General features: G+C 50.4%; 1 protein-coding gene and 1 long non-coding RNA gene across 5 annotated transcripts in view; one reads left to right on the forward strand and one right to left on the reverse strand.

Annotated features, from left to right (window-relative positions):
* Positions 1-2,315, forward strand: part of LOC140399849 (phospholipase A and acyltransferase 3-like) — a 57,780-nt gene extending 55,465 nt beyond the window's left edge. For all 3 annotated transcript variants that reach the window (XM_072489312.1, XM_072489311.1, XM_072489313.1), the window contains 2 exons: positions 963-1,112; positions 2,138-2,315. In XM_072489312.1, the coding sequence (XP_072345413.1) occupies positions 963-1,067 (105 nt within the window). In that variant the 3' untranslated portion in view covers positions 1,068-1,112; positions 2,138-2,315. The remainder of the gene's footprint in view (positions 1-962; positions 1,113-2,137) is intronic.
* LOC140399850 (uncharacterized) lies at positions 1,094-24,109 on the reverse strand. Of its 2 annotated transcripts, XR_011937902.1 has the most exons (3): positions 23,985-24,109; positions 10,147-19,180; positions 1,094-1,810 (listed from the first exon to the last, which is right to left on the reverse strand). It is a non-coding gene; the product is annotated as an uncharacterized lncRNA (long non-coding RNA). The 2 variants fall into 2 exon arrangements; XR_011937901.1 differs by lacking the exon at positions 1,094-1,810 and having other exon boundaries at positions 4,622-19,180.
* Positions 24,110-24,695: the final 586 nt, after the last annotated feature.

A 24,695-nucleotide genomic window follows, 5' to 3' on the forward strand; every position in this document is an offset into this window, starting at 1 on the left:
CAGTTTTACGTATGAAGGAAAGAGCGAGGCGTTATTTCTGGCGGTCTGGACTGGAAGCAGAAATTAAAGAGAAAGCTGGAATATGTTCCTCTTGTGCAAAGATAAGAAAACTGCCACCCTTAGCAACGCTGCATCCATGGGAATGGCCTGAAGAGGCTTGGCAATGAGTGAATGTGGAATTTGCAGGACCTTTTGAAGGACACATGTTCTTGATGCTCACACCAAGTGGCCAGAGGTCACCGTGATGAAATCTAATTCATCAGAGAAGACTATCGAGAAGTTAGAAGTGTTTAATCGTTTTGGATTCCCTGAACAACTGGTAAGTGACAACAGACCTCAACTTGTCTCACAAGAATACCCAGCAGACAGGCACTAAGGGAATGCACAATAGCTTATTTGTGTTTGTATGAATGGATGTGTTGTTGGAGAAAGTGGTTAGCACTACTGCCTCGTGGCGCCAGGGACCCGGGTTCAATTCCAACCTTGGGTTACTCTGTGGAGTTTGCACGTTCTCCCCGTGTCTGCGTGAGTTTCCTCCGGCTCCTCCAGTTTTCTCCCACAGGTTAGGTTGGATCGGCCATGATCAATTGCCCCTTAGTGCCCAATGGTTATGTGGGGTTACCGGGTTATGGGGGGCTGGGCCTAGGTAGGGTGCTCTTTCAGAGGGTCAGTGCAGACTCGATGGGCTGAATGGCTTCCTTCTGCACTGTAGAGATTCCATGAAAAGGTTGATGTGAGGAATGGTGGGCCATGGTGGCTGGGGCTCCAATCCCTGGTTATTCCAGAGAATGGGAATGGAGAGCGATGACATCTGAACTGGAAGAGGCAGACTGGGAAGGTCACTAGGGGCCATACCTCAGTGACTCGGGAGATTATCTATAGCTGGGTCCCAGAGTCTCTGAAATCATCTTCACTGTGCTGTCTGTTTCTGTCTCTCTGACTGATACAATCTCTTTCCACAGGCAGAAAATGCTGTTGCTGGCGCTGGTGTTGTTGGTGTTGCTGCTGCTGTTGGTATTGTTGGTGCTATCGCGGCCATTATAACATCCGCGATGCGGCAAACTTAGGTTGTCCTCTTGAACGTTGACAGAAGCACTGACTGATGATTAACCGTATGTATTAAGTTGCTTCATTTTGTTTTTAAAAATTTAGAGTACCCAATTTTATTTTCCAATTAAGGGGCAATTTAGCGTGGCCAATCCACGTATCCTGCACATCTTTGGGTTGTGGGGGTGAGACTACACGGACATGGGGAGAATGTGCAAACTCCACACGGAGAGTGACCCGGGGCCGGGATCCAACCTGGGTCCTCAGCGCCGTGAGGCATCGGTGCTAACCATTGCGCCGCCATTAAGTTGCTTCATAAACTCCATGTTCCCATTTAAATCAACATTCTTTGTAATTATTCATTGAAGAATGTGAATAAATGATCTCCATTAAAGACAGGCCGATATTTCTCGAGTGCCTTTCATAACCTCCCAGTCCCCAGCGGTTCAGTTAATGGCGCTGTTTTGATGTGTACTAACTGTTTGTAATGAAGGGAATGTGACAGCTTCCTTTAGGCTCCAATACTGATCACCAATCCGGAGAATTTCCATAGCATCAGTCTGGCTGGGATATGAAAGGGTTCGTGGCGAGGGAGCTGGTGTTGGGATTAGACTGTGTTGTGAACACTCTCTGTCCATGACATTCAATATGGTACAATCGTATCACATCAGGTGAGAACATCCCAAAATCCACAGGGAATTATAGATTGGCGGGAATCTGGTCTTCCTTTCGTCTTCGAGTCAGCAGCTGCCCATCCAAGAGTCTGAAACATATTGAAAGAAGCAGGTGAGAGGAGTGGGCGAGCGCAGTGGGGGGTGCGGTGGGGTGAATGGCAGAATTCTATCAGTTTAATCAGGAGGGAATTGAGGAACCTGACTGGGGAAATGCGGTGAGGTTAGAATTCCCTGGTTATTCCAGAGAATGGAGAGTGATGACATGTGAGCTGTAAGAGGCAGACTGGGAAGGTCACTAGGGGCCATGTACTCAATGACTCGGGAGATTATCTATCGCTGGATCCCAGAGTCTCTGAAATCATCTTCACTGCGCTGTCTGTTTCGGTCTCTCTAACTGATACAATCTCTTTCCACAGATCGCCAAATCCCTGCGCTGTGGCTCAGTCTGTCAATGGCTGCTTGCGTTGTTTCCCTGGCTCTCTCTGCAGTTTGTATTGCTCCTGTCACTGTTGAAGTTACTGTGGAAAATGTGCAAAAACTCTGTTCCAACACATCTCTCAATAATTACTTAGCAATAAAGATGATTTCTCCCGATCTGCCCCAGTCGGAGAGTTTCTGAAGTTGAACCATTTCTTTGGGATTCTATCCGTATAAGGTCAGTACACCACAGGGATGGACAGAGCGGGGAATTGGAAAGGTGAGTCCGGAACAATATTAACTCACAATAAAGCAACAGGACACTGGGACGCAGGGAGAAACCAGGAAATAGGGGGAGCAGAAACTAACACGGAGAGTTTACGATTCACAAGAAGGAACGGTGACTCCCGGGGATGGATTTCTGGGTTATAGCAGGAAATCCACAAACAACAGCAATCGGGTGGGATATAAACAGAAAATGCTGGAAAATGCTCAGCAAGTCTGGCAGCATCAGTGGAGAATTCTATTTTTAATGCAGATTTCTAGCTTTCGAACTAGTTGGATGGGGTTTGGATGGATATTGATTGATGGATGACCAGATGTGACAAAGTAATCACCTCTGAGAATCTTGTAACACAGGATGAGGCCATTCATCCCATCATCCCTTTGAAAGACACATCCATTTTTTTCTACTACCCCCTTTCCCCCACAGCTCTGCAGATTCCTCCTTTCCCAGTATTTCCCCAATCCCCCCGTTTGGAAGTTCCTTTTGAATCTGCTTCCACCGCCCTTTCAGGCAGAACCTTCCAGATCACAACAACTCGCTGTGTCAAAAAAACATTCTCCCCCCCCCCCCACCCTCTGATTCTGTCACTGATTCTCTTCAATCTGTGTCCCCTCTGGTTACCCACCATCCCGTCAAACTTTCTCATCACTGATTCTGGCCAAACTCCTTCCTGATTTTGAACGCCTACGCGATTAAATCCTCCCCTTAAAACTCTGTGCTCTATGGAGAACCCAGTCTCTCTCCGCATTCACTGAAGTCCCTAATCCCTGCGGACATTCTAGAAAATCTCCCTCCGTACCCTCTCTGAATCCTCGACGTCCTTCCTAAAGTGAGGGGTCCAGAATTGGACTGAATTCTCCATTCCGGTTGTAATTGTCCCAGGGTAAATGGTGTTAGAACAAGTTGTAATCACTCGGGTGCATGAACTGCAACAAAGTGAAACCGGATGAACCACCCAGCATCAACCTCGGCAATGGAAATTACATCGGCAAACTCAACCCTGTCGAAGTTCTCCTTACTAACACTTGGGGACCTGTGCTAAACTTGGGAGAGCTGTCTCATAGACTGATCAAGCTTCCGGCTGACATAGTGTTGCGACACTCTGGGCTAGTGCGCAGTCAATTCCAGCCCTGGAGTCCCAACACAAGTAAATTAACCAAGAATCCCTATACAATTTGCAGAATCTTTGGCCCTTTGACTGCTCAAGAGGTCATAGCTACCAGGTTTGTAAGTTGAACACAATAATTGCTTAATTCTAACAGAAAGTTGAAATCTGCAATAATTATGACATAATAGCTGCCAGTTACTACTCCCCCCTTTTACTGTCCCACCCTCTATCCAAACACGCACAAGGCAGACACACAGAGGTGGGGAGAGGGGTAAAATAAAAGGAATTAAAATTAAATGAAAGAGGAGTGTCCTTGTTCTATTGTTGAGGTCATAGCGGCAGCCTGTCCTCCCAGGATCCTTAGGAATCAAAGCCTCCAGTGGTTAGAAATGATCTCCTGGCAGCAGCATTCAGTCAGTACTCCCAGACAATAGGCTTTCCTCTGGAGAGGCACTTTAACGATTAACAACTGAGCATTCGGAACATCCTCAGGCCTGTCCAATTCTTACTTGTTTCCAACTCCACCAGAATGACCAACAGCCTTACTGAGATGAGAACAGAGTACCCCAGCAATATTTTAAAAGGGTTTTATACAGCTGACCCTGTCTTCAGCTGGTGGCTGGACTGGATTTTCGTGCAGTTCAGTCTGGCTGTGGAGAAAGGTCTTTACTTTGGATCTTCAAAAATAACCCATTGGATGATAGATTAGGCCGTGACACTCCAGCTTCGGACATCAAAACTTAAGTAAAAAAGAAAACTCAGAGGAAGGAACATTCCAGAGTATACCCCGAACAATTAACAGGAGCCATTGATTAAGCTCTGCAATTCAAAACAGTCCATTAGCCGACAGCCAAGTCCATCATTATGTCAGCACTAATCTGGACAACATGGTGGCGCAGTGGGTTAGCCCTGCTGCCTCACGGCGCTGAGGTCCCAGGTTCGATCCCAGCTCTGGGTCACTGTCCGTGTGGAGTTTGCACATTCTCCCCGTGTTGCGTGGGTTTCGCCCCTGTTGTGTTAAGCACAGTTAAGATAACACGAACTGCAACTGGATGCAGCTTTACCCGAGAGATACTCCACACCTTGAAGTTAGTTCAATATGATTTATTGAACCTGTCACACAGTTAGCTCAATCCTCTGTGAGTTCGACTCTCTGCTAACCTAGTATGATTAATCTGTCTGACTGAACCAGACTAGCTCTGAGCCACGTGCTGTAGGAGTTATATGATATGTACACCCTGACTCACACTGTAGACGTCACCAGTGGAAAGAGGCGGAGTGTGAGTGCCTCGTGCCTTTTATAGTGGCAAACCACCCCCAAGTATTCTGCCTGCTGATTGGTTATGTCCTGTTCTCTGTATTCATTAGCTGCCTGTTTGTATCTTATTATGTGTATATCTGCATATCATGACAGCCCCCACAACCCAAAGATGTACAGGCTGGGTGGATTGGCCATGCTAAATTGCCCCTTAATTGGAAAAAATGAATTGGATGTTTTAAATTTATTTTAAAAAACAGAAATAACTGAGCTGTGTATTTCACAATCAACAGCACTTTGTGATAAAGAAGTTGTGTCTTCATTTCCAACATTGCAGTTTTGGAAATCCTCTTTGTTCAAACGAATTGATCCCTCCTCCTCTCTCCACCTCACTACCTCCACTCACCCCCCCAAAAAAATTAGCACTGATCTCCCTTGAATCTGCTGATCCAAAATGTAAATAGCTCCTTGCAACCTGTCTAAGTCAGTCTTCAGTTTACCAGCCACTCAAATTAAAGGTGTCGTCCATCTTAAAGGCTTAGACACATTAAATGGTCTACGTACAAAAATTGAAATAGCAGAAAAACAGGAATTAAACAGGACAAACAGGGATTAGCAGGAGGACTCTTACAATAATCATACTCATGGAATCATGCCGTACAGATAATGTTCCAGACACCACCATCACCATCCTGGATATGTCCTGTCCCACCAACAGGACAGATCCAGCAGAGGTGGCAGCTCAGTGATATACAGCCGACAGGAAGTTGCCCTGGGAGTCCTCAACATCAACTCTGGACCCCATGAAGTCTCATGGCTTCAGGTCAAACAAGGGTAAGGAAGTCTCCTGCTGATTATGACGTATCAGCCACCATCAGCTGATGAATCAGTACTCCTCCATGTTGACCATCACTTGGAGGAAGCACTGAGGGTGGCATGAGGACAGAATGTACTGTGTGTGGGGGACTTCAATGTCCATCACCAAGAGTGGTTTTGTATTATCACCACAGACTGAACTGGCTGAGTCGCAAAGGACAGAGCTGCTAGACTGGGTCTGCAACAGGTGGGGAAGGCACCAAGAGGGAAAAACATACTAGATCTCAACTTCACCATCCTGCCTGTCGCAGATGCATTTGTCCATGACAGTATCAATAGGAGTGAACACCACACAGTCCTTGTGGAGACAAAGTCACATCCTCACATTGACGATCCCATGCATTGTGTTGTGTGGCACTACCACCGTGTTAAATGGGATAGATTCAGAACAGATCTAGCCACTGAAGACTGGGCATTCATGAGGCGATGTGGGTCATCATCAGCAGCAACATTGCATTCAGTCAGGGCAGCACGGTGCCGCAATGGTTGGCACTGCGACTTCACAACGCCGAGGTCCCAAGTTCGGTCCCGGCTCTGGGTCACTGTCCATATGGAGTTTGCACATTCGCCCCGTGTCTGCTTGAGCTTCGCTCCCACAACCCAAAAGATGCGCAGGATAGGTGGATTGGCCATGCTAAATTGCCCCTTAAGTAGAAAAAAATGAATTGGCTACTCTAAATTTATTTTAAAAAAGAATTGTATTCAGTCACAATCTGCAACCACATGGCCTGGCATATCCCCCACTCTACCATTACCACAAAGCCAGGGGATCAACCCCGTTTCAATGGAGAGTGCAGGAGGGCATGCCAGGAGCGGCACCAAACATACCGAAAGAGGGGATGTCAACCTGGTGAAGTGACAACACAGGACTACTTGCATGCCAAACAACATTGATACGACACCCTGGGCGAGCGCGCCGTCATTTCCAGCCCAACAGTCCCAACATAAGTGAATCAACCAATAATTCCTGTTTTCCTCAGATCATTAACCCTCGACTGCTCCAATGTGTTATAGGCACCAGATTTATAAGTCAAATATTAACAAACTGTTTATTAATAACAAAATATATAAATAAATAACAGAACAATGGTCTACCAGATTCCAAAACCCCGTCCCACCCTCTACCAAACGCACACAAGGTAAGGGTTGGTGGGGATTTTAAAAATGGGGACTAAAGGGTAGGTTTGAGATGAGTCTTCACTGCTGTGGTTTCGGCTCTGGGAATTTTAGGTCAGCGCAGTTCTGTCTTTCGGCCACTGGATGGAGCTCAGGGTACAGGGATTTTCAGGTCAGCGCAATTCCAATCACGGGCCTCCAGATGGCGATGTACACAAGTTGAAAAATGACATGAAAAATCGCTTATTTTCACAAGTAGGCTTCAATGAAGTTACTGTGAAAAGCCCCTAGTCGCCACATTCCGGCGCCTGTTCGGGGAGCCTAGTACGGGAATTGAACCGTGCTGCCGGCCTGCTTTAAAAGCCAGCGATTTAGCCCAGTGTGCTAAACCAGCCCCTAGTTGTTCAGGTCAGTGCACTTCTGTTCTTCTACCACCAAATAGAGCTTTTGTTTCCCTGTGCGATTGATACAGCTTTGACCCTGAAATTAGCAGTCTTTCGCTGCCTGATTTCTGTACGAGACTCTGGCAGATTTGCTTCACAGCTCCAGGGTCCCAGGTTCGATTCCCTGCTGGGTCACTGTCTGTGTGGAGTCTGCACGTTCTCCCAGTGTCTGCGTGGGTTTCCTCCAGGTGCTCCGGTTTCCTCCCACAGTCCAAAGATGTGCAGGTTAGGTGGATTGGCCATGATAAATTACGCTCAGTGACCAAAAAAGGTTGGGAGGGGTTGAATAGGATGGGAATAGAGGGATATGCACCCCGGAAGTGCAGACGATTTTAGTTTAGACGGGCAACATGGTCGGCACAGGCTTGGAGGGCCCAAGGGTCTGTTCCTGTGTTTTTCTTTGTTCTTTATTCTTATTTATCACAAATGCTCCCTCTTAAGCTTCAATTTCAAGCTTTTCCCAGCCCTTCAGACACAGAGTTAAAAGGTTACAGTCCTGGTGAGTGACTGCTTGTTCTCTTACTCCACAAACATGAGTGCTGCCTGCCTTCTCACTAGGAGCACCCCACAGAACTGGTTTGGTGGTTTTAAATATCGCCTGGCGGAGAGAAAGAGCCGCAGAGAGAGAAAGTGCCTTCCAGCTGCGACCTGTCTGAAACCTTCTCCGCACTGCACAAAAGATGGAGCTCAGAAGACACGCCTTCTTTCCTTAAAGTTTCTGACTGGCTCCACGAATCACAAGCAACAATAGGAGAAGGCCAAGAACTGTACATACACCGATTGCCTGCTTGCCAATCGACATCACAGGTTCTGCTACTGAACCTAAAAGGACGTCTTGGCCGGGTCCATCAGGACAGGGGTGTTCAAGCTCTGCCTAAAATCTGTAGTTTAACAGAAATTCCAAAGGGGGCAGTAATGTTGTAGCGGCTAACCAAAAGACCGTAGATCAAAGCAGGCAGCAGCACGGGGATACAAAATGGAGCATGGGGCAGGCAGAAAGGTTTTACAACAATATCCTAAAAATATAAGCAACAAGCGATAGAGCTAAGTATTCCCACAACCAACGGCTCAGATCTAAGTTCTGCAGTCCTGCCACATACAGCTGTAAATGGTGGTGGACAATTAAACAACTCACTGGAGGAGGAGGCTGCAATAATATCCCCATCCTCAATGATGGAGGAGCTCAACACATATGTGCAAAAGACAAGGCTTAGGCATTCACAACAATCTTCAGCCAGAAGTGCCGAGTTGATGATCCACCTTGATCTCCTCCAGAGGTCCCCAGCATCACAGATGTCAATCTTCAGCCAATACGACTCACCTCTCGTGATATCAAGAAACGGTGAAGGCAATGGATACTGCAAAGGCTATGGGATTAACATTCTGGAAATAGTACTGAAGACTTGTGCTCCAGAACATGCCACACCCCTAGCCAAGCTGTTCCAGTACAGCTACAGCACTGGCATCTAAAAACTAGAACCAGAGGACACAATCTCAGACTAAAGGGACAATCCTTTAAAACAGAGATGAGGAGGAATTTCTTCAGCCAGTGGGTGGTGAATCTGTGGAACTTTTTGCCGCAGAAGGCTGTGGAGGCCAAATCACTGAGTGTCTTTAAGACAGAGATAGATAGGTTCTTGATTAATAAGGGCAGCAAGAAGTCTTACAACACCAGGTTAAAGTCCAACATGTTTGTTTCAAACACTAGCTTTCGGAGCACTGCTCCTTCCTCAGGTGAATCACCTGAGGAAGGAGCAGTGCTCCGAAAGCTAGTGTTTGAAAAAACATGTTGTACTTTAACCTGCTGTTGTAAGACTTCTTACTGTGCTCACCCCAGTCCAATGCCGGCATCTCCACATCATGATTAATAAGAGGATATGGGGTTATGGGGAGAAGGCAGGAGAATGGGGATGAGAAAAATATCAGCCATGATTGAATGGCGGAGCAGACTCAATGGGCTGAGTGGCCTAATTCTGCTCCTATGTCTTACGGTCTCATCTACCTGGCAAGGTGGAAAATTGCCCAGGTGTGTCCTGTACACAAGAAACAGGACAAATCCAACCCAGCCAATTCCCGCCCTGTCAGTCTCCTCTCCATCATCAGCAAAGTGATGGAAGGAGTCATCAACAGAGCGGCACTTACTCAGCAATAACCTGCCCACGGAGGCTCAGTTTGGGTTCCGCCCAGGGTCACTCAGCTCCTGACCCCATTACAGCCTTGGGTCAAACATGGACACAGAGCTGAATGCCAGAGGTGAGGTGGGAGTGACTGCCCTCGACATCAAGGCAGCGTCTGACCGAGTGTGGCATCAAGGAGCCCGAGCGAAACTGGAGTCAGTGGGAATCGGGGGGGGAAACTCTCCGCTGGGGGGCGGGGTCATACCCGGCACAAAGGAAGATGGTTGTGGTGGTTGGAGGTCAATCATCTCAGCTCCAGGACATCGCAGCAGGAGTTCCTCAGGGTCGTGTCCTCGGCCCAACCATCTTCAGCTGCTTCATCAATGGGGGTAGCCCCTGGTCGTGTAACCACACTTTACCAATCACCACCCTCTGAATCTCGGTGTGAAACTCAAATATTCGACAACAAAACACATTGATTGGCTTTGGCCCCGTTTAAAATTCCCGTGTGCAGGGTGGTGGGAGAAGAATACCTGACACAAGTTTTGGCGGGAAAATCACCGCGCATGCCCGGGTCAAACCCAGCACTGCGCAGGCGCACTTCGGCCGCCGGGCTGAGGGAGCCTCACTGCGCAGGTGCGAACCGCTAGTCACGCGGGTCCGCGCAGGCGCACCTCCGGCCGCCGCGCGCTTGGACCAACCGTCGCGTGCTTGGATCAACCGCCGTTCAACCGCCTCTGATTCCCACGCCTCCTCCCAACCCATGCCCTCCCCCTCCCCTCACATCTTCCCCGCTTCACTCACCCGCGAGTCGATGCCAACGATGGACGGAGGAACCCGGCGGCTCCCAGGTGAGAGAAGCTTCACCCTCCAGGGATCCGAATGGCGGCGGATGCGGGTGACAGGGCACGTGACCGGGCCAATCACAGGGTCTCTCTCAATGCAGCCAATCACAGGGTCTCCCTCACATCAATACAGCCAATCACAGGGTCTCCCTCAATACATCCAATCACAGGGTCTCCCTAAATACAGCCAATCACAGAGTCTCCCTCACATCAATACAGCCAATCACAGGGGCTCCCTCTTTCCAGCCAATCACAGTCTCCCTCACATCACACAAACCTACAGATGATTGGCCGGACGAGGCCACTCTGCCCCTCCGGATACCTGTTATCCCCTTATCAATCAAGAACTGATCTAGCTCAGCCTTAAAGACACTCAAAGACTCTGCTGCGAGCTGGAGAGAGACTCGAGTTGATTCAGACTGCGCAGTGAGAGGAATGTGAGCTCAGCAAATCTCTTCCATATCAGCACAACTTTTTATTTGGTTAAAAAAAATGGTTATACTTTATATATTGAAGCAAAATACACAGAACGGAGACCGTTACTGAAGGACAAGGACACTCACTATCTCTCTCCGAGTACCGATAACAGGCCCGCTGTTACTAGCTCAGTAGAGAATCAGAGACAAAGAAAGCACAAAATACTGTGGACGTTCACAGACTATCCCCCAGGGTCACAAGGAAGGGGGGGGGGGGGGGGGGGAGCAGATTCGACAGGATCTTTCAAAAGAGGGGGTTGGGGAAATACTCGGGAAAGGAGGAATCTGCGGGGCTGTGGGGGAGAGAGCTGGGGGGGGGGGGGGGGGGAAGTGAGACTAATTAAATAGATTGTCAAAGAGCTAGCGCAACACCATGGGTGCCTCATTTGCTGCCTCATTTGTAACAAACTCCTCCAGTGGTGGGTGGAACACAATTCTCCGGACCCTACGGAGAGCAGTGGCCGGTGTTCCAGTGTCCCGAGTGTAGACGAGCCCAGTTTAATCCTGCTGCGGCAGAGACTGCGGAAGATCCCCTCCGCCTCCCCAGACCCTCACCCAACACAGCTGTCAACTCTCACCGACGTGGGGCTGCACGGGTTCATCTCCTGCAGGACCAGGTGAACAGGCTGAAGCTGGATGTTCAATTGCAGCAGGCCTCATAGCCAAAGTGTGTCTCTGTATGAGTGTGCACACAAAAGTGTGTGTATGCCTGCCCGCCCACAAGTGTGCACGTGCAAAAGTGCATGTGTGTGCACGTGTACTTTTATGTTTTTTGGCTTGTGTGCAAGAAAGTATATGTGCAAGTGTGTGTGTGCAAAAGGTATGATTGTGTATGTGTGTGAAAGTTTGTGCAAATATATGCGAACGAAAGTGTGAGTGAAAATGTTTGCAAGCAAAAGTGTGCGACCAAAAGTGTGTGCGAGGAAGCGTGTAGGTGAAAATGTATGTGTGTGAATGTGTATGTACATGAAAGTGTGCACGCACAAAACTGTATGTGTGTGCAACAATGTGTGCGCAAATGTGTACTGCATGTGGGTCAGAATGTGTGTCAGTGTGAATGTGTGTGCAAGGGAGAGAATTTGTGTGTGTGTTTGAGTGCATGTCTGAGTGTGTAAGAATGTGTGCACTTGTCTATGAACGTGTGCATATGTGAGAGCGTGTCTGAGTGCATGCCTGTGAGATTGTGTGTGTGTGTCAGTGAATGTGAGTGCATCTGAGTGTGTGTTAGTGTGTGCACGTCTGTGTGTGCATGTGTGAGTATGCATGTGTGTGTCTGAGTGCATGTCTGTGTGTGTCTCTGTGAATGTCAGTTATGTGCATATCTGAGTGCATTCGTGTCAGAGTGTGTGTGACTGTGCATGTATGTGAGTGTGTGTGAATGTCAGTGTGTGCATGTATGAGAGTGCATGTGTGTATGAGTATGTGTGTGACTGTGCATGCATGTGAGTGTGTGTGAATGTCAGTGTCTGCATGTATGTGAGAGTGCGTATGTGTGTGTGACTGCATGTATGTGTGAGTGAGAATGTGTGCATGTGAGAGTGCGTGTGTGTAAATATGTGAGTGCATGTGTGAGAGTTGTGTGTCTGACTGCATGTCTAAGTGTGTGACTCATGTCTGAGAGTGTGTGACTGTGCAAGTCTGACAGTGTGTGTATGCGCGAGAATGTCAGTGTGCATACCTGAGAGTGCGTGTGATTGTCAGTATGAGCATGTCTGAGTGCGTGTGTGAATGTCTGAGTGTGCTCAAATGTCACTGCGTGCATGTCTGTGAGAGACTGCATGTGTGAGAGTGTGTGCGTCAGTGTGTGCATGTTTGTGAAAGTGTGTGCTTGTGTGAGAGCATGTCTGAGTGAGTGCATGTGGTAAAATGATATAGTGTAGATTTATTTGTTCTTAAGGGCAGCACGGTAGCATTGTGGATAGCACAATTGCTTCACAGCTCCAGGGTCCCAGGTTCGATTCCGGCTTGGGTCACTGTCTGTGCGGAGTCTGCACGTCCTCCCCGTGTGTGCGTGGGTTTTCTCCGGGTGCTCCGGTTTCCTCCCACAGTCCAAAGATGTGCAGGGTAGGTGGATTGGCCATGATAAATTGCCCTTAGTGTCCAAAATTGCCCTTGGTGTTGGGTGGAGGTGTTGAGTTTGGGTAGGGTGCTCTTTCCAAGAGCTGGTGCAGACTCAGGGGGCCGAATGGCCTCCTTCTGCACTATAAATTCAATGATAATCTATGATTAATCTAGGACAAAGGTTCGGCACAACATCGTGGGCCGAAGAGCCTGTTCTGTGCTCTATTTTCTATGTTCTATGACAGCGTATATGACAGCGTGCGTGAGCATGTCTGTATGTTTGAGTGCATTTGTGTGTGTGCACATGGATGAATGTGTTTGCATACACACACACACGTGTGTGCATTCACACACACACACACTTTGGAGGAGCTCAGTGGGGAACAGGAATGCTGATTTCCAGTAGCCCTCCCTTCCCACGGTGGTCGACAGTTTTTGGAGGTCGACATTTTCACCCATCCTGTGTGTTGCTGTCGATTTGATTCTCCTCTCACTTGGAGCCTTGTGTAAAATTCGCACCAGCTCATACACTTAAGTCACATTGCACCACTGCTACCTGCTTGTCTGTTTATCCTGAAGAAAATACCAATATTGTAAAAGTGTAGCAAGCTCGGATTCTCACTCGTCCTGTTTAGGCCAATTGTAGCCCCGAATGTGATTGTTTAAATCATGATGTGGAGATGCCGGCGTTGGACTGGGGGGAGCTCAGTAAGAAGTCTGTCAACACCAGGTTAAAGTCCAACAGGTTTGTTTCGAATCACCAGCATTCGGAGTGGTTTCCTTCAAACAACCGCGCAATCTCAAACAAACCATTGTTTGCAGCAAACTCCCCAGCCTTCAGAACAGCGACCACGACACCACGCAACCCTGCCATGGCAATCTCTGCAAGACGTGCCATCGACGTGGGTACCACCATTACACGTGAGAACACCACCCACCAGGTCCGCGGTACATACTCGTACGACGTGGCCCACGTTGTCTACCTCATACGCTGCAGGAAAGGATGTCCCGAAGCGCGAGACCATGCAGACGCTGCGACAACAGATGAACGCGCGACAATCGCCAGGCAGGAATGTTCCCTTCCAGTCGGGGAACACTTCAGCAGTCAAGGGCATTCAGCCTCTGATCTCCGGGTAAGCTTTCTCAAGCTTACCAGGAAGGGCAGCACGGTAGCATTATGGTTAGCACAATTGCTTCACAGCTCCAGGGTCCCAGGTTCGATTCCGGCTTGGGTCACTGTCTGTGCGGAGTCTGCACGTCCTCCCCGTGTCTGCGTGGGTTTCCTCCGGGTGCTCCGGTTTCCTCCCACAGTCCAAAGATGTGCAGGTTAGGTGGATTGGCCATGATAAATTGCCCTTAGTGTCCAAAATTGCCCTTAGTGTAGGGTGGGGTTACTGGGTTATGGGGATAGGGTGGAGGTGTTGACCTTGGGTAGGGTGCTCTTTCCAAGAGCCGGTGCAGACTCGATGGGCCGAATGGCCTCCTGCACTGTAAATTCTATGAAATTCTACGAAGGCGCCCTTCAGGCCGCGCGACAACGCAGAATCGCCGAGCAGCAACTTATAGCCAAGTTCCGCACACATGAGTGCGGCCTCAACCGGGACCTGGGATTCATGTCACATTACATTCATCCCCCACCATCTGGCCTGCAAAATCCTACCAACTGGCCTGGCTTGAGACAATTCACACCTCGATTACCTGGGATTATCCCTCTCTCCAGTCGTACCATCTGGACCTGTAAAGACTTAATTACCTGCAAATGCTCGCATTCAAAGCATTGTCTGGCATCTTTGACTTTGTCTATATATGCTGTGTTTCTGGAACCCACCTCTTCATTCACCTGAGGAAGGAGCAGCGCTCCGAAAGCTAGTGATTCGAAACAAACCTGTTGGACTTTAACCTGGTGTTGTAAGACTTCTTACATTGTTTAAATCAGCAGAGGCCGGAGATGGAGCCTGGGCCTTTCCTGCTCAGTGTGTGGGGCTCAGTACCACAGCAGGGGAAGTATATCACAGCTCGGTCACTGGACGGCTCCTTGTCTCATGCGAATCGATCCCGAGGGTGTGTGGGGCACAGAGCAGAAAGATTCTGACACAAAGTCCAACACCTCACCCACTCTCTCGGTCCACATTGTACAACAGTTCCATGGCAATATCAATACAAACAGCTTCAAAAAACAGCGACAAAATTCACTATATACAACACATAGCAAAACGTCACCCACAGCACAAAACAGAAGGTACACCAGGAATCAGAAACTCCCATCAAACCCTCCCAGGACAGGTACAGCACGGGGTTAGAGACAGAGTAAAGCTCCCTCTATACTGTCCCCATCAAACACTCCCAGGACAGGTACAGCACGGGGTTAGATACAGAGTAAAGCTCCCTCTACACTGTCCCCATCAAACCCTCCCAGGACAGGTACAGCACGGGTTAGATACAGAGTAAAGCTCCCTCTACACTGTCCCCATCAAACACTCCCAGGACAGGTACAGCACGGGGTTAGATACAGAGTAAACCTCCCTCTACACTGTCCCCATCAAACACTCCCAGGACAGGTACAGCACGGGATTAGATACAGAGTAAAGCTGCCTCTACACTGTCCCCATCAAACACTCCCAGGACAGGTACAGCACAGGGTTAGATACAGAGTAAAGCTCCCTTTGCACTGTCCTCATCAAACACTCCCAGGACAGGTACAGCACAGGGTTAGATACAGAGTAAAGCCCCCTCTACACTGTCACCATTAAATACTCCCAGGACAGGTACAGCACGGGGTTAGATACAGAGTAAAGCTCTCGCTACACTGTCCCCATCAAACACTCCCAGGACAGGTACAGCACGGGGTTAGATACAGAGTAAAGCTCCCTCTACACTGTCCCCATCAAACACTCCCAGGACAGGCACAGCACAGGGTTAGATACAGAGTAAAGCTCCCTCTACACTGTCCCCATCAAACACTCCCAGGACAGGTACAGCACGGGATTAGATACAGAGTAAAGCTCCCTTGTCACTGTCCCCATCAAACACTCCCAGGACAGGTACAGCACAGGGTTAGATACAGAGTAAAGCTCCCTTTGCACTGTCCCCATCAAACACTCCCAGGACAGGTACAGCACGGGATTAGATACAGAGTAAAGCTCCCTCTACACTGTCCCCATCAAACACTCCCAGGACAGGTACAGCACGGGGTTAGATACAGAGTAAAGCTCCCTCTACACTGTCCCCATCAAACACTCCCAGGACAGGGACAGCACGGGGTTAGATACAGAGTAAAGCTCCCTCTACACTGCCCCCATCAAACACTCCCAGGACAGGTACAGCGCGGAGTTAGATGCTGAGTAAAGCCCCCTCTACACTGTCCCCATCAAACACTCCCAGGACAGGTACAACACGGCGTTAGATACAGGGTAAAGCTCCCTCTCCACTGTCCCCATCAAACACTCCCAGGACAGGTACAGCACGGGGTTAGATACAGAGTAAAGCTCCCTCTACACTGTCCCCATCAAACACTCCCAGGACAGGTACAGCACGGGGTTAGATACAGAGTAAAGCTCCCTCTACTCTGTCCCCATCAAACACTCCCAGGACAGGTACAGCACGGGGTTAGATACAGAGTAAAGCTCCCTCTACACTGTCCCCATCAAACACCCCCAGGACAGGTACAGCACGGGGTTAGATACAGAGTAAAGCTCCCTCTACACTGTCCCCATCAAACACTCCCAGGACAGGTACAGCACGGGGTTAGATACAGAGCAAAGCTCCCTCTACACTGTCCCCATCAAACACTCCCACGACAGGTCCAGCACGGGGTTAGATACAGAGTAAAGCTCCCTCTACACTGTCCCCATCAAACACTCCCAGGACAGGTACAGCACGGGGTTAGATACAGAGTAAAGCTCCCTCTACACTGCCTCCATCAAACACTCCCAGGACAGGTACAGCACGGGGTTAGATACAGAGTAAAGCTCCCTCTACACTGTCCCCATCAAACACTCCCAGGACAGGTACAGCACGGGGTTAGATACAGGGTAAAGCTCCCTCTCCACTGTCCCCATCAAACACTCCCAGGACAGGTACAGCACGGGGTTAGATACAGAGTAAAGCTCCCTCTACACTGTCCCCATCAAACACTCCCAGGACAGGTACAGCACGGGGTTAGATACAGAGTAAAGCTCCCTTGTCACTGTCCCCATCAAACACTCCCAGGACAGGTACAGCACAGGGTTAGATACAGAGTAAAGCTCCCTTTGCACTGTCCCCATCAAACACTCCCAGGACAGGTACAGCACGGGATTAGATACAGAGTAAAGCTCCCTCTACACTGTCCCCATCAAACACTCCCAGGACAGGTACAGCACGGGGTTAGATACAGAGTAAAGCTCCCTCTACACTGTCCCCATCAAACACTCCCAGGACAGGGACAGCACGGGGTTAGATACAGAGTAAAGCTCCCTCTACACTGCCCCCATCAAACACTCCCAGGACAGGTACAGCGCGGAGTTAGATGCTGAGTAAAGCCCCCTCTACACTGTCCCCATCAAACACTCCCAGGACAGGTACAACACGGCGTTAGATACAGGGTAAAGCTCCCTCTACACTGTCCCCATCAAACACTCCCATGACAGGTACAGCACGGGGTTAGATACAGAGTAAAGCTCCCTCTACACTGTCCCCATCAAACACTCCCAGGACAGGTACAGCACGGGGTTAGATACAGAGTAAAGCTCCCTCTACTCTGTCCCCATCAAACACTCCCAGGACAGGTACAGCACGGGGTTAGATACAGAGTAAAGCTCCCTCTACACTGTCCCCATCAAACACTCCCAGGACAGGTACAGCACGGGGTTAGATACAGAGCAAAGCTCCCTCTACACTGTCCCCATCAAACACCCCCAGGACAGGTACAGCACGGGGTTAGATACAGAGTAAAGCTCCCTCTACACTGTCCCCATCAAACACTCCCAGGACAGGTACAGCACGGGGTTAGATACAGAGCAAAGCTCCCTCTACACTGTCCCCATCAAACACTTCCACGACAGGTCCAGCACGGGGTTAGATACAGAGTAAAGCTCCCTCTACACTGTCCCCATCAAACACTCCCAGGACAGGTACAGCACGGGGTTAGATACAGAGTAAAGCTCCCTCTACACTGCCTCCATCAAACACTCCCAGGACAGGCACAGCACGGGGTTAGATACAGAGTAAAGCTCCCTCTACACTGCCCCATCAAACACTCCCAGGACAGGCACAGCACGGGGTTAGATACAGAGTAAAGCTCCCTCTACACTGTCCCCATCAAACACTCCCAGGACAGGTACAGCACGGGGTTAGATACAGGGTAAAGCTCCCTCTCCACTGTCCCCATCAAACACTCCCAGGACAGGTACAGCACGGGGTTAGATACAGAGTAAAGCTCCCTCTACACTGTTCCCATCAAACACTCCCAGGACAGGTACAGCACAGGGTTAGATACAGAGTAAAGCTCCCTCTACCCTGTCTCCATCAAACACTCCCAGGACAGGTACAGCACGGGGTTAGGTACAGAGTAAAGCTCCCTCGTCACTGTAAGAATTAAAAAAAAATTAAAAATTTAGAATACCCAGTTAATTTTTTCCAATTAAGGGGCAATTTAGCGCGGCCAATCCACCTGCCCCGCACATCTTTGGGTTGTGGGGGCGAAACCCTCGCAGACACGGGGAGAATGTGCAAACTCCACACGGACAGTGACCCAGAGCCGGGATCGAACCTGCGACCTCGACGCCGTGAGACTGCAGTGCTGACCACTGCGCCACCGTGCTGCCCTATCACTGTAAGAATTGAATCGTTTCACTCGAGTGTTGGATCAAGTGGCTGCAGCGACAAAGGGGCATCATCTAGGAATCTGCGAATCTAAAATCCATTAAACGGTAATACAGGGAGATTCCTGGCTGCACCTTCACATGGACACTGACAGGAGGAATGGGGGAGGGGGGAGGTCACAGTAGTGAGGGGGGGGGTATCATAAAAGAGGGGCTCACGGATGTGGGTGGGTCACAGACAGGTGGTCACAGTGAGGGGGGGGGGGTCACCAATATTTAGGGATCACAGACATGGGTTTGGGGAGGGGGGTTCGCGAATTACAGACACGGGGGACGAGTATAAAAGCTGTTTTGTACACAGCTCGCCAGTTACAATGTTCCTCTAAGAATCAGGCGGGTTCGAATCTCGAACATCTCCGTGGTAGATTCCAGTGGGACGTGGGGTGTCCCAGTCAGCACGGTGAGATGGGAGATGCAGTTAGCCCGAGTGTGTGTGTGTGTGTGTGTGTGCGTGTGACCTCTGCCCCAGTACCGGGCTAACAGGCGGGTTTACTGGACGAGAAGAGTCCAATCGGGAAATGCTTGACATGAGTTGGCCACTGGGCTGCCAGCTGGAAGAACTTCACCTCATTCCAATCGAGGCCATCGATAGAAACTGCAAGACACAAAACATCACCAATCAGTCTTTCATCTCCTCACCCCTCTCTCCATCTCACGGGGGCATGAAACGAAAATCGCTTATTGTCACAAGTAGGCTTCAAACGAAGTTACTGTGAAAAGCCCCTAGTCGCCACATTCCGGCACCTGTTCGGGGAAGCTGGTACGGGAATTGAACCCGCGCTGCTGGCCTGCCTTGGTCTGCTTTAATAGTCAGCTATTTAGCCCTGTGCTAAACAAGCCCCTAAACCAGCCCCGGCTCATCTGTCAGACACCGGGACATGTTACTGACAGGTGACCAGAAACTGTTTTAAGGAACGTCTTTGGAAGGTCTAATGCAGGTAGGGAATATACAGTGAATGGTAGAACCCTCAAGAGTATTGACAGTCAGAGAGATCTAGGAGTACAGGTCCACAGGTCACTGAAAGGGGCAACACAGGTGGAGAAGGTAGTCAAGAAGGCATACGGCAAGCTTCCCTTCATTGGCCGGGGCATTGAGTATAAGAATTGGCAAGTCATGTTGCAGCTGTATAGAATCTTAGTTAGGCCACACTTGGAGTATAGTGTTCAATTCTGGTCGCCACACTACCAGAAGGATGTGGAGGCTTTAGAGAGGGTGCAGAAGAGATTTACCAGAATGTTGCCTGGTATGGAGGGCATTAGCTATGAGGAGAGGTTGGATAAACTCGGTTTGTTCTCACTGGAACGAAGGAGGTTGAGGGGAGACCTGATAGAGGTATACAAAATTATGAGGGGCATAGACAGAGTGGATAGTCAGAGGCTTTTCCCCAGGGTAGAGGGGTCAATTACTAGGGGGCATAGGTTTAAGGTGAGAGGGGCAAGGTTTAGAGGAGATGTACGAGGCAAGTTTTTTTACACAGAGGGTAGTGGGTGCCTGGAACTCGCTACCGGAGGAGGTGGTGGAAGCAGGGACGATAGTGACATTTAAGGGGCATCTTGACAAATACATGAATAGGATGGGAATAGAGGGATACGGACCCAGGAAGTGTAGAAGATTGTAGTTTAGTCGGGCAGCATGGTCGGCAGGGGCTTGGAGGGCCGAAGGGCCTGTTCCTGTGCTGTACTTTTCTTTGTTCTTTGTTCTTAAAGGAAGAAAGAGAGAGGGAGGCAGGGAGGGGTTTAGGGAGGAGATTCCTGAGCTCAGGGACCCCCCCAGGCAGCTGAAGGCACGGCCGCCAAAGGTGGAGCGATGGGAATGGGGGGGATGGTCAAGAGGCCGGAATTGGAGGAGCGCAGAGATCTTGGCTGGTTGTAGAGCTGGAGGAGGTTACAGAGACAGGGAGGCTTGTAGAGGCTGGAAGAGGTTATAGAGATAGGGAGGGTTGTAGGGGCTGGAGAAGGTTATAGAGATAGGGAGGGGTGTCGGGACTGGAGAAAGTTACATAGATAGGGAGGGTTGTAGGGACTGGAGGAGGTAATAGAGACATGGAGGGTTGTAGGGGCTGGAGGAGGTTACAGAGACAGGGAGGGTTGTAGGGGCTGGAGGAGGTTACAGAGATAGGGATGGTTGTAGGGGCTGGAGGAGGTTACAGAGATAGGGAGGCTTGTAGAGGCTAGAAGAGGTTATAGAGATAGGGAGGGTTGTAGGGGCTGGAGAAGGTTACAGAGATAGGGAGGGTTGTAGGGACTGGAGGAGGTTATAGAGACATGGAGGGTTGTAGGGGCTGGAGGAGGTTACAGAGATAGGGAGGGTTGTAGGGGCTGGAGGAGGTTACAGAGATAGGAAGGGTTGTAGGGGGCTGGAGGAGGTTACAGAGAAAGGGAGGGTTGTCGGGGCTGGAGGAGGTTACAGAGATAGGGAGGGTTGTCGGGGCTGGAGGAGGCAACAGAGATAGGAAGGGTTGTAGGGGGCTGGAGGAGGTTACAGAGATAGGGAGGGTTATAGGGGCTGGAGGAGGTTACAGAGATAGGAAGGGTTGCCGGGGCTGGAGGAGGTTACAGAGATAGGAAGGGTTGTAGGGGGCTGGAGGAGGTTACAGAGATAGGGAGGGTTGTAGGGGCTGGAGGAGGTTACAGAGATAGGGAGGGTTGTAGGGGCTGGAGGAGGTTACAGAGATAGGGAGGGTCGTCGGGGCTGGAGGAGTTTACAGAGATAGGGAGGGTTGTCGGGGCTGGAGGAGGTTACAGAGAAAGGGAGGGTTGTAGGGGCTGGAAGAGGTTACAGAGATAGGAAGGATTGTCGGGGCTGGAGGAGGTTACAGAGATAGGAAGGGTTGTAGGGGCTGGAGGAGGTTACAGAGATAGGGAGGGTTGTAGGGGCTGGAGGAGGTTACAGAGATAGGGAGGGTTGTAGGGGCTGGAGGAGGTTACAGAGATAGGGAGGGTTGTAGGGGCTGGGGGAGGTTACAGAGATAGGGAGGGTTGTAGGGGCTGGAGGAGGTTACAGAGATAGGGAGGGTTGTAGGGGCTGGGGGAGGTTACAGAGATGGGGAGGGTTGTAGGGACTGGAGGAGGTTACAGAGATAGGGAGGGTTGTAGGGGCTGGGGGAGGTTACAGAGATGGGGAGGGTTGTAGGGACTGGAGGAGGTTACAGAGATAGGGAGGGTTCTAGGGGCTGGGCGAGGTTACAGAGATAGGGAGGGTTGTAGGGGCTGGAGGAGGTTACAGAGATAGGGAGGGTTGTAGGGGCTGGGGAGGTTACAGAGATGGGGAGGGTTGTAGGGGCTGGAGGAGGTTACAGAGATAGGGAGGGTTGTCGGGGCTGGAGGAGGTTACAGAGATAGGGAGGGTTGCAAGGGCTGGGGGAGGTTACAGGGATAGGGAGTGTTGTAGGGGCTGGAGGAGGTTACAGAGATAGGGAGGGTTGTAGGGGCTGGGGGAGGTTACAGAGATAGGGAGGGTTGTAGGGGCTGGGGGAGGTTACAGAGATAGGGAGGGTTGTCACGGCTGGAGGAGGTTACAGAGATAGGGAGGGTTGTAGGGACTGGGGGAGGTTACAGAGATAGGGAGGGTTGTAGGGACTGGGGGAGGTTACAGAGATAGGGAGGGTTGTAGGGACTGGAGGAGGTTACAGAGATAGGGAGGGTTGTAGGGGCTGGAGACGGTTACAGAGATAGGGAGGGTTGTAGGGGCTGGAGACGGTTACAGAGATAGGGAGGGGTGTGGGGACTGTTGGAGGTTACAGAGATAGGGAGGGGTGTAGGGGCTGGAGGAGGTTACAGAGATAGGGAGGGCTGTAGGGGCTGGAGGAGGTTACATAGATAGGGAGCGTTGTAGGGGCTGGGGAAGGTTAGAAAGCTAGGGAGGGTTGTAGGGGCTGGAGGAGGTTACAGAGATAGGGAGGGGTGTAGGGGCTGGAGGAGGTTACAGAGATAGGGAGGGTTGTAGGGGCTGGAGGAGGTTACAGAGCTAGGGAGGGTTGTAGGGGCTGGAGGAGGTTACAGAGATAGGGAGGGTTGTAGGGACTGGAGGAGGTTACAGAGATAGGGAGGGTTGTAGGGGCTGGGGGAGGTTACAGAGATGGGGAGGGTTGTAGGGACTGGAGGAGGTTACAGAGATAGGGAGGGTTCTAGGGGCTGGGCGAGGTTACAGAGATAGGGAGGGTTGTGGGGGCTGGAGGAGGTTACAGAGATAGGGAGGGTTGTAGGGGCTGGGGAGGTTACAGAGATGGGGAGGGTTGTAGGGGCTGGAGGAGGTTACAGAGATAGGGAGGGTTTTCGGGGCTGGAGGAGGTTACAGAGATAGGGAGGGTTGCAAGGGCTGGGGGAGGTTACAGAGATAGGGAGGGTTGTAGGGGCTGGAGGAGGTTACAGAGATAGGGAGGGTTGTAGGGGCTGGGGGAGGTTACAGAGATAGGGAGGGTTGTAGGGGCTGGGGGAGGTTACAGAGATAGGGAGGGTTGTCGCGGCTGGAGGAGGTTACAGAGATAGGGAGGGTTGTAGGGACTGGGGGAGGTTACAGAGATAGGGAGGGTTGTAGGGACTGGGGGAGGTTACAGAGATAGGGAGGGTTGTAGGGACTGGAGGAGGTTACAGAGATAGGGAGGGTTGTAGGGGCTGGAGACGGTTACAGAGATAGGGAGGGTTGTAGGTGCTGGAGACGGTTACAGAGATAGGGAGGGGTGTAGGGACTGTTGGAGGTTACAGAGATAGGGAGGGGTGTAGGGGCTGGAGGAGGTTACAGAGATAGGGAGGGCTGTAGGGGCTGGAGGAGGTTACATAGATAGGGAGCGTTGTAGGGGCTGGGGAAGGTTAGAAAGCTAGGGAGGGTTGTAGGGGCTGGAGGAGGTTACAGAGATAGGGAGGGCTGTAGGGGCTGGAGGAGGTTACAGAGATAGGGAGGGTTGTAGGGGCTGGAGGAGGTTACAGAGCTAGGGAGGGTTGTAGGGGCTGGAGGAGGTTACAGAGATAGGGAGGGTTGTAGGGACTGGAGGAGGTTACAGAGATAGGGAGGGTTTTAGGGGCTGGAGGAGGTTACAGAGATAGGGAGGGGTGTAGGGGCTGGAGGAGGTTACAGTGATAGGGAGGGTTGAGAAAATGAAGCTAAAAGGGTGATTGCTGATCGGTGCAGTGATGTTGGTCAGCGAGCACAGGGGGTGAGTGTGTTCGGACAGGGAATAGCGGAGGGGCTATGAATTGGGTGAGGGTCCGGTTCACTCTGGGACAGTTGAGTGTGTGGGTGATAACGGGAAAGACTGGTGTGAAGAGAGGAGAATCACCCTGGGATAGGAGCAGCTGGAGATAACACTCTGAGCTTCCCAAAAGCACGTTTCCTGCTTGTGACCCAAGTCACATTCCTCGCGGACAGGGGCATCAAACTGCCCGCTGACCCCACAACTGACCTTTTAACATGATCTGTTGCTGATGTTTTGCGGAGCAGATCAACCTGCTGATTCCATCAATGATCTGACTCTTCGAATCCAAGTCCTTCTCCTTTGGCTTCTTGCTCAGAAATATCGTCGGCACTGAACAGAATAAAACCCAACAATTCATCCCCATGCAATGTCCCCAAATCACCGTCCCGTAACACAATCCACCCCTCTACATCACCTCCCTCACTGTCTCCCTCTCGTCCTCCCTCCCTCTCCATTTGCCCACTCTCTTCCTCCCCCCCTACTTGTCCCCGACAAAGCCATAGGCTTTGATCTTTATGTCCTCGCTGTCTACAGGAACAGTGCCAGAAGACTGGAGAGGGGCGAATGTTGTCCCCTTGTTCAAGAAAGGGAATAGGTATAACCCTGGGAATTATAGGCCGGTTAGTCTCACTTCGGGCATCGGTAAATTATTGGGAAGGGTCTTGAGGGATAGGATTTATGATCATTTGGAAAGATACAGCTTAATCCAGGATAGTCAGCACGGATTTGTGAGGGGTAAGTCTTGCCTCACAAGTTTGATTGTATTCTTTGAGGAGGTAACTAAGTACATAGATGAAGGTAGAGCAGTTGATGTCATATACATGGATTTTAGTCAGGCGTTTGACAAGGTGCCCCATGGTCGGCTCATGCAGCAAGTAAGGAGGCATGGCATAGAGGGAAATTTGGCCGAATGGATCA

This window comes from Scyliorhinus torazame, chromosome 24, assembly GCF_047496885.1.
Source record: "Scyliorhinus torazame isolate Kashiwa2021f chromosome 24, sScyTor2.1, whole genome shotgun sequence".
Lineage (NCBI taxonomy): Eukaryota > Metazoa > Chordata > Chondrichthyes > Carcharhiniformes > Scyliorhinidae > Scyliorhinus > Scyliorhinus torazame.